This window comes from Morone saxatilis, unplaced genomic scaffold, assembly GCF_004916995.1.
Source record: "Morone saxatilis isolate NCDOM2014 unplaced genomic scaffold, NCSU_SB_2.0 Contig1, whole genome shotgun sequence".
Lineage (NCBI taxonomy): Eukaryota > Metazoa > Chordata > Actinopteri > Moronidae > Morone > Morone saxatilis.
Genome location: NW_023339651.1, coordinates 14,381,136 through 14,394,473, shown reverse-complemented (window position 1 = coordinate 14,394,473; position 13,338 = coordinate 14,381,136). Strand labels below are relative to the sequence as shown.

Sequence of the window (13,338 nt, the reverse complement as noted above, 5' to 3'; positions counted from 1 at the left end):
TATAGATATATATATTATATATATATATATTACTAACAAAGTTAAATGGGTTTTCTGCCCTTGTGGGGGCATTAAACTTTAAAAAACCACAACAAACATTTTTCAGAACAGGATGATATACAGTACAACTAAGGTCATGAGCCAGACTGCTATCAATGTTACTGTTACTGTTATAGGGTATGCATTTTATATAACTAGCTCATCACAAGACATGCAAACAGACTTTTAAAAAAGTTCAGAATTTCAGACAGTCAGTTTAGTTCTGACTATGCATAATTTTCCCAGGATCACCCAAATACACCCAAAAGTCTTATTTAATACTTCTTTGATAATATTTCACATACTTCCTCAAGTGAAATCCTGGGCGCTCGTCTCCTCTCCAATTCAACTGAAACATTTCTTTAAAAAAAAAAATACATGTTCAAATCTTTAGGATTATGTTACCCTGTACTGTGATGTTACATTAAACCTAATGGCAGATGGTTCTTAGTGTTCATATTACAACTGGGACCATTTCATAGTGGGCAGGACACCACGACTTGAAAGGAAAATTCTTTCATCTTTTTTTTTATTCATGGCAGAAGGGAGGCCCAGTCGCGGGGTATCAAAGGTTCATTTAAACATCTTAAACTGGGTGAGACCTCAAAGGGAATATGGCCAATACTGGGTTACTTTGTAAATCTAAATGCAGCTTGTGTCTCTATCTGTGTTCCTGACTCACTTCAGCACAGCTGCTCCTAAACATGAAGACACATGGCTGAGAGACGGAAAAAAGGAAGAAAAAGAGGGTGAGAAAGGACCAATATAGACATCACAAGCTGTGCTGTCCACTCTGAACTGAGGTGGAAAAAAACATACAAAGAGAGAGATTGAGAGAGATGAGTTAAGAAGTGTGAGCACATGAGAGCGGCAGATGGACCAATAGAAAAGACAGAAATGGGAGTTTATAGAAAAGGCTAAATCTGGCCCATGCTACAGACATAGCTCTTTGTCACTGCCGCATCACACAGCGGGCTCCATGAGCACTTGGATCACACATTTTTTAGTTATGTGGTATTATTACTTTGAAACGCCACAGTGATGACAATGTTAAAGTACAGGCTGTCAGCTTTAATTTTCGGGGTGTTTGCATCACAACCGGATGAACACTGAGAGAACTAAAACCCTCTCTTAGTGCATGTTCTCCCAGTCTACGCATGCCAAAAGTATTTGGACAGATTAAGATTAGGTTTACATTTAAAAAGTAGTCACTTTCACTATCAAGAGCCCAAATTAAAAAAAAAAAGATACACTGACAGGACTTTGCCAGTATAAAGACAGCGGATTAAAACGAAAGTCGCAGCACACGGGAAAGCATGTTTTCACTTACTGGTGCATGAATCTGTGCTTATATGATGCTTAAAAAGATCTACAGCATAATTGATGAACACCGATTTTCCAATCATAGCCTCGCAAGCATAATATCAGCAACATATTCGGTCTTGTCAAGTTTGGGATTTCAAGGCGCTGTAGCAAGAGCACTCAGCATTAAGAGTTTGGAGGGGTTTTTTTTGCCTCTTCAACACCAAAAACAGGGCAAAGAGCCAAAGTTTAAGGAATGGATTAACCAGCGTGTTGTTTATCTGCTCTAACATAAGCTGCAGTCCTGAGCATGTTAGGCTAACCAGCTTACTTACAGTGTTAATTGAGCATTACTTCCAATGCATAGGAGCAGATTATTAACTATATAAATTAGTTTGTGAGGTTACAGAACATGTTTAAAAAGAAAACCTGTTCACAACTAGCACAGCCACTCTGAAGGTGCTGGTCCTGGATGCTATCAGGATTTAGGCTAATGCTAACAGCTTTTTGTTGGATGATGTTTACACTGCAGAGACCCAACTAAATGTTACCCAAGTTAGTTTACCTTTGCCAGATACATTAAGTAGTTCTCATTCTTAAAATTATATATTTACTTGTAACGGTAAATGTGAAAACATGTTTGAAAATACAAATGGAACAAAAATGTAACCAAGCTAAGTAGCTACACAGAGCTACGTTAGAATGAAACAGGCTTAACAGGTAGACATTTTCCAGTGAGACTTCTTATTTCAGGAAACAAAATTGACAGTTGTGTTGACTTTTGTCTCCCTATGAATTTCTGACCCCATTGTTGTTTTAAAAATTTCTAAAGAAATTTGAAGTGGTAAATGTGCCACATTGTAAACTTTTAGTAGTGACATGCAACACCAGCAGTACTCCAGTGGGTGCTTAAAGTAGTAGAGATGAACTGTATGAAGTTTTGATACTGGTCTTATTATTATACTGTGCCATATATGTGTTTAATAATGCATCCAAATAGGAATTACCCATAATACCCACAAACTGTAACTAAAACACTGAAATCTTTATTGCATAATGCTTTTGCAACTATGAGGAAAAATTAGCTACTTTTCCAATCTTGACATCCTTACATGGAGTCTTACAAAACAAAAAATAATTCAAGCAAAAGCAAATTTAATAATGCCTAGGAAGGCTTTTGTACTTGGAGCATGTGTGAACACTTCAAAGCAGATTCACCTGCATTATTCTGAGAAGAATAGCATGCATTATGGAGTATTTTGGCTTATCAAGAGTCACATTCTCTTGCATTACACAGCAAAGACAACAGGCGTATCGGTCATATTCTCCCAGTTATTACTGCCTCTCCTCTCTGAACAGAGCAGATTCTGAGTCGGTGGCTTGTAATTGTTGTTCTTGTTCTTGATGTTGTTTATGGTTAATTAATGAGCTTGTGGATCAAAGGGAGAATCCCTGATCCCTCTGGAAGGTTCGACCCATATCTCTTCTCTATCCTCCAAAAGCACTCTCCCGCTACTTATCAATACAACACAGCAGATATAAAAATACACCATGGGTAAACCAAATTAAAAAAGATCTGTAAGTAACTGCACTGTCACAAGACTCCCAATGTAGTCAGAGTTGTTAGTTTGTTTATTGGATGCGAGTCAGACGTCTGTTGAACAATTTGGGTTAGAATGATCCAGCTTTTGAGCTACAGACCAGTTAGTTTATAGTGCTACTGTATGATGTAATGAGGCCTCAATGTAGGGCGCGAGGATCTGCCTTCTGAATCTAATTTACATACATTTCAAAGCACTTTCTAATTATTTACATTTGCAGCTGTTATGACTGACCCTCATGCATTGCCTCTGAACAGGTTGATAGGCTATATTGCAACAGCAGTCTTTTAGAAACTCATTCTCCAGCCTGTACTGGAAACAGTGTAACACATCTTGTTCAAACAGACAAATTACAAAACAGCATTAGTTTACACTGTGACATTATCTCTTCGGGCAAATTCTGTTGGATCTCTTCTGCACTAATTAGCTGGTTAGCTCATTCTATTGAAAATGTGCCTGAACTACAGTTACCTGTTTAATCTGATGGGCATCGATTTATTGATAAAAGTCATACAAACTTCTTCATGTATCTTTAAAGCCCCTGAAAACCTTAATCAAAGATCACAGACATTATTCATCAAGAACACTCAAAAACTCCTGCTAATCTGCATCAGCAATGCTTCGATCAGATGTGGTGGAGGGTGATCAAATACCCCATTTTTGGCCTTCAATCGATAAAGATACCTGAGGAGTGACAGAAAAGTGGGGAGAGAGAGGGGNNNGGTTGGATTCAAACCCTGGGCCGCTGTATTAAGGACTCAGCCTTGTTACATGGGGCTCCAGCTCTAGCAGGTGAGCTATCTGGGCGCCCCTCAGCATATAAATCCCCTCAACTGGGATTGTGGATTTTGATTTGATTATCGCAGAGCTGTGTAGATAAATAAGGAGAGTCTAACGTTCCTCAAATTCATACATGAAACAAACAGAAATGCCATTATATCATCTTCACAACACTCTTCTTGTGTTTAATGGCTGAAAACCAACCACCACCCACAAACTGGATGCAGCTACTGTCTAATATGTCTAATATTTGCATAACAGTAGTGGACTGAAACACACATTATTAGCATTTTATTTCGCTGATTTTCTGGAAGTCTGGTTAAACCCTAACTTCTGTGTTCTCACAGTAAGAAGCAGCTTGAAAACAGACGTTTTCAGGGCCTATAAGGATAAAAATATCTTTGCTTTAAATAGTAAAAATATGCCATAATGTACTCTCCATGTAACAACAGCTGTTATTTTTGTGAGGCAGGGTTGGAAAGTAAGGCAGGAGAAAACCCCAATGCCAAAATTTGTTTTACAAGTGAAAATATATAATATGATATATAGTCGAGAGCTTTCAATCACATCTAACAGTCTTTTTGACAAATGGGTGTCATGGTGTCAGGTGACCTAAGTGTGGTACTGCCTATGGAACGTGATATCAGCTGGTTTTATATTCATATGTTCACTCACACATCCAATGTCTTTTGTTGCTAGCTTTTCCTTGAACTTGAGCTTGGTTTGTAAATTTTAATAATAGTAAGTTCTTAAAAAGATTGAAATTGCTTTTCTGAAACAAACAAAGATACCCTGACCTCACTCGAGACGAGTCCTTAAACGTCTCTTTTGCAGCAGCCAGAAGTAGCTTGAAACATTTCAGGTGAGTTAGAAAATCTGAAGCGCCTGAGGAGAAGTAGCCTTCATCTCTGTTTCGTCTAAAACCGCAGCTGAGAAATCCTCCTTTAGGACTCCCTCCTGCATCATTTTCAGCTGGCTCAACTCTGGCTGCTTGAATTACTTCAGAAATATATTCTGAGTCTATGCTAACTGAAAGATATTGACAATAACAGTACTGGAAACACCCATTCACAGTTTTCCAAAAATGTCCAATCAAATGCGGGTGAGTGTGAATGCTTTGCAGGCCTGTAGGTTCAGAGAGGTGGTTCTGTACTGTACACTGTACCTTCAGACTGATGAGAGGGTGTGTTACATCACTACCTGCCCATCTTTTCCTTATCACTCAAGCCACATAGATCAATGTCATGCAGTTTTGCCATTCCTCAGAAACCTCAGTGGACATGTTAACTGCATTATGTAATTAGCTTTTATTACTCACAGACAATGAAAAGCACCACGCCATAAAGTTGAAAATTAAAATGCTTATGCCTCTATCCCCTTGAGTTGTTGTAGTTTCACTTTCTTCCCTTTATGTTTTTATCTCTCCCTGCATCTGTCTGTCTTTCACTCATTTTCCTTTTTCATCATTTCATTGTCTCTTCCTTCCTTTCATTTCAGGCAGCGGTCCATTGGGACGTGTTAAAGAGCCCTCCTACTCTGATAGCTTTTTGAAACCCACTTAGATCAGACATCCATGCAGATTGATGTGAGAAATCCCACTTATCCGGACAAGAATTTGCACATCTGGTGAACGCATGCAGGCATACGTGAACACACCTTGTATCACTTCCTCACTGTTACAGCCGAGAAGTGAAGGAGTAAAAAGCATGAAGAAGCGAGCAAGAGGGCGGCAGGAGAAGGTCCTGGAGTCATCAGAGGGTAAAAATAAACGCTTCCTCTGCAAGTCACTGCTGTGTGTCAGGCTACCTTCTTAGTCAGTTTGGTTAAATATGGGTTTAAGGTTGAGCAAAACTAAGAGAGGTGATCATGAGAGAAAAGAAAAAGAAAACTTGAAGATTAAGAGAATTCAGGTGGAGAAAAATGTGTGGCCTGAGAGACTGGGATCACTGGAGGTGTGAGGAGAGGGATGACCACACACTAGTCACACTCACATTACCACAATGGCCAATTTCTAAGTCACATGACCTTTAGTGTTTTTGGACAGGAAGAAGGAGGCATGCAGAAACCAGTTCCACAAAGTCGGCCCTGTTGGTTCAATCACTTCCTGCTTTGAGGTGACACTTCCTGGGCTCTACTGTACTTGTGGCATAGTTAGGTTTCTAAATCTGTAACATCTGACAGTTAGCTTATAACAATTTAGATATTTATGACTTAAGAGCAGCTTGGACAGCTGTGAGTGACCCAAGGTTTAAATATGTTTAATTTTAAAGGATGCAAACCAAACTGATTTGCAAAGAGAAATACAGCACGGAAGAGTTTTATTGTGTTTTTGTCTTTTAAGAGCTCATTCTTTTGGTTTTCCAGCCAGAAAACTCCACTCTCATCAATCTTGTTTCCAGCATCTGCAGGCAGCTGTTTCCAGCAAAGAATTAGGGACTAGAGCTGGTGAACAACATTTAGCAGCTAAAGAGAAGCAGAGATATTTTCCTTAGGAGTTAGTGGAGATTAAAACAGAGCTAACATGAGAGTGAGTATTCGGCATAGATTCCTCCGCTAGACAGAAACTAAACTGCAGAAGAATGATAATGTTGCTCCAACTGTTTTTCAATACAACTTTATATGGCAATTATATTTTGTGTGATGTTTTCTGCTTGTTCTGCTGGCCACAAGCGACCAAAATAATTAAGTTAATGCATGTATAACAGGAGAAAAGCATGTAAAAACAAGATTGGGTAGCGAATTCACTAAGAAATGGATTGCAGCCACTGATTGCACCATGAATAGCGCATTACTTGCAGCCCCTTTTTGCCCTCTGTCAAGGTCAGATTCACAAAAAGATGCACTAATGATATTGCAGTCCACACATGCCCATCAAGTTTTGCAGCTGAGTGCAGTTTTCTCTTGTTTTGCGGCTATTAAATGTTCATCAGCAATTTTCTGTAGTGGGTCCAGTAATATTTGTTCTTAAGTGTACTGAAGCACCATAGTTAATCAACATTTGAGTTCAAAAAAATTTTTGTTCCTGCAATTTCCACTCATATCTTAAAATGTTTGATTTGAAAGAGAACTTATTGCAATTATAATTATAACTATTTTAATTATTTATTAACTCCCCCTGCTCTTTCATTCGTTTTTATCTGCAGGATGTCTCTCGTTAATCTTTGACTCACTGAGTGTTTTCCCAGAGTGATTGTTATTTGGGGTGCACTCTCCCTCAAGCCTCTCTGCACATGCAGAGCTGTGTTCTCTGCAGTGGTTAAGTTTCTCACAGCAGTTTTACAGTTTAATTCCCTCATGGTGAATATTGTACTGTTTCTGCCATCTGTGCATATACAATGTACTGTGATGCTACTGTGATACTATTGCTTCACCTGGTTACAATCTGCTGCCATGATCCCTGGAAAGTATGACATAACACTCCTTATGAATGCATTTCAGCTACCACCAACTCTCAGAAGATGTAAATAATATCACTCTAACTGCGTGTGGGTATTTGCGTTGGTATTAGAGAATTGGACTTTTTTTGCAATCAGGCTCATTTGCATAGAAGGGAGGCAGTTTGCACCAAATGTATACACATTACCTAATTCAAATATGTGGAAAAAGCACCAGAGCACCAGGTCGCCATTTGCTTGGCAGCACATTTGGTTACACAGCACGCATAACCAGTGTGTGATAGCTGCTTCGCTTAACTGCTGCAGTTCACACACCAGTGGTGTCCACACAGAACGTTTCTCCTATTGCACTGCTGCTGCCAACCCTATCTTCCAACACTGAGTTTTCCTTCTATGCACAGAAACACTAGAGAGCTTTTAATCTCAAACAGATACAACAGATCAAGATCAGATTTTTATATTCAACAGTTACAGACCTGGAAAGCATATATGTTGCTGGTATAATGTAAATATTCCATTCAGTGACTACTTTCACTGTCTTTTTTTTTCTAGGAACTGCTCATGGAAAAAATAGATGAGACCTCTACTTTGTAATGAAGCGCCACTGCAGCTGCGCCTGAGACAAGCATGAGACGTGCGGCGCCTAACCTGTTAACAGGGGCGGCAAAATAAAAAGCAAGCATTCAATGATGCACACTCGCTGCAGACACGTGCAGTGCGCCCAAGGTGTAAAAGTTGCATTCCACCCTGTGTGGGATATTTGTGAATTTCATGCTTTCTTTTTTGGTGTGGCATTGAAAAATATGTTAGCCATTGATGATTGATGACAAACTTTTCACCTTTCACATTTTTTCACCTAGATTTTGAACGAGTACAGTAAGTGCTTTTATATTTATGCCTCCACATCTAAAGTGTCACATTTGATGCCTTAAATGCTGCAATCAGTGGTTTCAAGAAAACTGTCAATATTGGGTAAACCCTGTGCCAGCACAATGTCTTACAAAGCATAAACCAACTCAGCTGCAGCGCTGTGCTGTGGCTTTTTACAAGACATCACATGGGTGATGTCTTGTTTAAAAACCCCTTACCCCCAAACCAAAGTCACTGGCCACTGACAGTTAAATGTTGCCCTATTGTAAACCCTACTTTTAAATTACTTTAATTTATCTAATTCATCATGTAACTTTTTATTGCTCTGTGCAGTGGACAGCCCAGCAGCACACATGAACAGAAGAGGAAGAGGAAAAGGAAGAGGAGGAAAAGAGCATAGAGTGCCTTGAGATTTGGCTCAAATATAAACAAAGTCAAAGTCAATACAATGCATTAGCATCATTAAATTAAAACTGAACTAGGTCACAACACGGGCTTGTTTCCCAGGTTAATGAAGGCTGAGCCCTGTCCAATATTTATTTGTGTCTGGCGGGCCTGTATGTATCCAACAAGGCTCGATGTGACATTTTCAAAAATCAATAACTTGGTGGGTCAGGTTTTTGTCTCAGTTGCGGCAGCGAGACAGCTGAATAAGGAGTGTTGACAGCTACTCCTGTAAATCTCACAATTTATGAATCCAGTAGTGCTGCTGACTGAATGAACACACGCATACACACAATAACACACATTAATCTTTTTCTACATTCTTCTGTCTGCCCCACTTCATACAGATATTACACCTCTGTGCCACTGCCCCTCTGAATATTAAGGTGAGCAGGGATGACAACATCCTGTTTGCTGCATATCTTTCTTGTTCCTTCTGTGATTAAGACACTTGCTGATATCATTAGCCGAAGAGCCGGCACTACAGCCCCTCTCACCTCTACTATATTTCCACTAGACAACTTGTTACAAATCAGGAAGAAGGAAACACTGGTGTTCTGTATAATATGCTTATTTAAACAAAGCCATCATAGCCTGGCTGGTCTGGGACCAGAGAAGAGCCCGTGGTGAGATGGTGTCCCACACCGGTCCTCCAGGCTGGATGTGAAAGCCCGATCGACAGCAAAGCAAATGGACATATAAATAAATTAACACCATTAAAAATGCACCACACATACATGTGCATAAATAAGTGAAAACATAGTTTGGCAAAACACAGGCGAATGTTTTCTTATTAAATAAATATAAAACCATGTTTTAATTATTCATGTAGACACGCCCCCACACCTCACTACCCATTAAAATACACAGATGCTGTCTTTATTTTCCTCTGCCGATTTTTTCCTGGGAGTGTTTCATTCATTGGTCAATCTGACAGGAAACTGGACACTCCCATCATCTGTCACGCAGCCAGTAACTTTATGCCTAGTGTCCAGTTAGAGATCTTCACCATGCGCTGCAATCGATATTTTTGGGGGGAACAGGCTCAGGGAATAGCTCTTGGCGCTGTTAAGAGTTTTAAATCAATGCAGCTGCAGAAAGTACAATCCTCTGCTTTATTTAGACAGAGTAGCTTGGTGAGAATTTTCCATTCCCCCTCCGCAGCTCTCACAAGCCCAAAAAAACTTTCTTCTTTCTTTAACTTTGCTCGCCAATGTACCAAATTCATGTATTTCTCAATGCAAAGCTCCAAGTGGCTCTGTTACATCAATAAACCATTAGCACATATAAATTAAATAACTGTTAACAAACAAGATTATTGGCCCCAACACTACTTTTTGGATTTTGTGGCAGCGACTGGGACTTGGACAGGAATGTTGTGAACTGCACTATTCATCTAAAGCAAACAGAGCGAATGCTGTTTGAGGTTCTGGCACTGGCAGATGATACAAAGAGTGAAATGCAGAATGTAAAATAATGTTTATCCTCCTCAGTAAAACAAACAGTAAAAACCTCAGACTGAAGAATCAACAAGAAACAACAGGGTTTATGTGGTTGGAATTTTAAATAAACGCTAGAGTGATACAGAGACATTGTTTATTAAAGGTCCAGACTGAAAGATTAGGAGGATAAGGAGGATCTATTGGCAGAATATGGCAGGAATGGAATATAAAAAGTATATAAAGTATACTTTCATTAGTTTATGTCACCTGAAAATAAGAATTGTTGTTTTTTTGTTCTGATCTGCCATGTTTCTACAGTAGATGCAGTTTCTCCTACACACTTGGAAGGGGATGGTGAGTGGAGGGGTTACCAGTTGATTGCAATCTGCAACCTCACCACTAGATGCCACTAAATCCTACACACTGGACCTTTAATAAACTGTAATTATATAAAGGGATGTCTGGCATTTTGGGAAATATGCTTACTTGCTATCTTGCAAAGATGGATAGATGAGAAGATTGATACCACTTTCATGTGTACACGGTAACAAAAAAAAAGGTAGAGCCAGCAAACAATTAGCATAGCTTAGCATAAATACTGGAAACTGGCTCTGTCCAAAGTGTTAAAATGTTGCATTTGGTTAGTTTAATCAGAATGGAAACGGACGGAAATGTAAAAAGTCACAATTTGTCGTTTTTAAAATGAGTTATGTGCCAGACTATTTCTTAGCCAGGCCTGTGTCTACCTAGTGTCTTTAGGCTAAGCTAAGCTAACATCATGTTTAGCCTTCAGACATGAGAGTGGTATCATTCTTCTCATCACATTCTGAGCAAGAAAGTGAAGTAGTATGTCCCAGACTGTTGAACTGTTCCTGTAGTTCTGTAGATAGCACCTCCACTTCATATTTTGTTGTTACTGTGGCACATCTTCAATGAGTACCATAACGAACTAACAGTAATGAATAAAAAGAGATGGCACTCACCTCTATGAGTTTGCGTTCATAGCTGGCAGCCAGCTCCTCGATGTCACCCATGAACTTATTCTGCGGGACAGGGGCTTGCTCTTCACTTGACCGCAATACTGACAGAGCTGCAGTAAAAAGAGAGAGAAAGCACAGCTACGTTTACACAAACGTACAGATGCTGTGACATGTCACAAACACACACTGCAAGGAAAAAGTCTTTTTACAACCAATTATAAATGGTGGGTTCCTGCCAATTATGCACATCTTGTCGTCCTCTGTAGCAAGTTGTGACACCTGCGTCTGTTTGATGCTCTTGTTTTAGCTTCCAGAGAACAATACACAGGGAGCAGCAGATCTATTAAATATACACATTACCAGCCAGGCAAGAGCCATGAATCTCCATTTTATTTAATTAATGGCGCACACTAAAGTAGATATGAGACACAATATATAAAAGAAATGAACAATCATATAGGGAGAGGCCTACAAACACACACCCACAGGAAGACACACAAATACGTGCATGCACACTTTCTTGTATGTACATTATAAAATGCTGTAGGGCACACACATTTTTCCCTCTGAGAAAACCTCTTACACTTCTGTCAAAATGATAAACTCCCGTTCGCTCACCATCGTCTGTTTTGCTCTCACTTCCTGTTCAGGCAGAGCTTATTGTTTCTTTGCACTACTGTCGCTCGCTAACCAGCTAAAGTCGGAGCCTAAAGCGCTTCTGAGCCCGTAAACATCAACTAATCGGGTTCCCTCAGCAAAGAATGGCAGAACTTAGAAGAAGTGGGAGCTCTGTATTTTTTTTTTCTTTCTTTTGCAGAGGGGCGGTTGGGAGACGGATTGTTTTTTTCACCTCAGCAAAAGCAAATTAACGCTGTTATTTCACTGCCACCGCACACAGCTAACACCTAGACAAACACAGTGAGGCTAAGAGCTGGGAGAGACAAGGAGAGAGAGGAAATTAAGTACAGAGATAAAAAATTGAGCATGTACAAAGGCTGTACAGAGCTCAAATAAACTTGTGGTGAAGGCACTTCAGGGAGGAGTTTTAGAAAACATACAGTTGGACTGTGATTAGAAAAAGAGTGAACCCCCAGCAATGTCCGAATGTCTAGACAGAGTGAGGCAGGTATTGATGAGGCAGGCAGGCTCATTGTAGTTACAAATAGACTGGGCAGAAGGGAAAAAAGCTACGGAGAATCACTAGCAGGTAACAGGTACGAAAATCAGAGAGCACGGATGGATAAAGTCCGCCCAGTAGACTGTGTGTATACACACATACACACACACACACACAGAGTCAGATTGGTGTTCTGTTGAGAGTTTTTGTCCATTTGTCAATTCATTACATATTATATCTCAGACAATGAGGCACAGGGTACCATGGTGGTTAAGTGCTTTACTCAAAGACATCTTGGCAATACTTGCAGTACAGCTGGATCAAATTACAGTAATGGAAATCATTAGCCAAGAACCAAAATCTCAGCTCTCCATAATTGCACTTCAACTCCTGTGTGGCTTAGGACGGCTCTCTCATTTTCTATTGCAACCATTTGATAAAGGTAAGGTATTAAACATGCTAAAGTGGCCTTTCATGAAAGTGGTATAGATGGTCCTTCCTATGTGAAAGGAAGTATGTTCTCTTTATATTTAGAAAATTCAATAAGGTCTTAGAATAGCAGCCATCGACATACTCTTGGATCAGTCGACAATCTTACGTTGGCCGTTCTTTTTCTTTCAGACTGAACATACACATAGCCAAACAGAGACCGACATATTGCACAAAGAAATGTATCAGCAACAAAGAAAAGATGATGAGAACGTACCCAGTCTGGATAACTGTAGTAGATGAAGTATTGTCACGCACTTGATACAGCCATACTGTAGATCAGGAAAGTGCCACAAGGGCATATGTACATTTACAACGTTCAAATTAGCAAGTCCACCTGTGCATTTTTGTAAATAATAAAGATAATGACTTATTCAAAGCAAATGACTGGATATGAATTATGAGTTCTTAATAAAAACTTCCAGGTGTTGAGTCACCAATAACCTGCTTCTCTGACCTTTTACATCTTCGTTAAATCATGTTTCAGTTGTTGTTTAAATTGTTTATTTTGTCTGAACGATGATTAAAATACCCACAGAGAGATTATGTTTGTAATGATAAGAGATGAAGTGAATCTGCATAACGTCATATTTGGTATTTTAATTTAATTAATTACTTAAATTGAAGACAATTTTTTAAATTAGTAATCAGCTCATTGATTAATTTCTTCACTATTTATTTAGACCCCTCAATAGAATAAAAACACAAGCTCACAGATACACATAGAGCACAGATACAGACCTCAAACTAAAACAACAAAGTTCTGTCACGCTACAACCTACAATTACTGGCACAGCAAGAGAGTTACACACAAACCAGCCCACACACGTATAGAAGGTTGGATATACACATGAACTCTCTTGCTCTCTCTCACACACA

General features: G+C 39.4%; 1 protein-coding gene across 1 annotated transcript in view; it reads right to left on the bottom strand.

Moving 5' to 3' along the window:
• The window catches only part of snx29 (sorting nexin 29), a gene marked incomplete in the record, with an annotated part of 122,016 nt that overhangs the window by 50,120 nt on the left and 58,558 nt on the right, over nt 1-13,338 (bottom strand). The window contains 1 exon segment of the mRNA XM_035663881.1: nt 10,857-10,963. Within this exon segment, the coding sequence (XP_035519774.1) occupies nt 10,857-10,963 (107 nt within the window).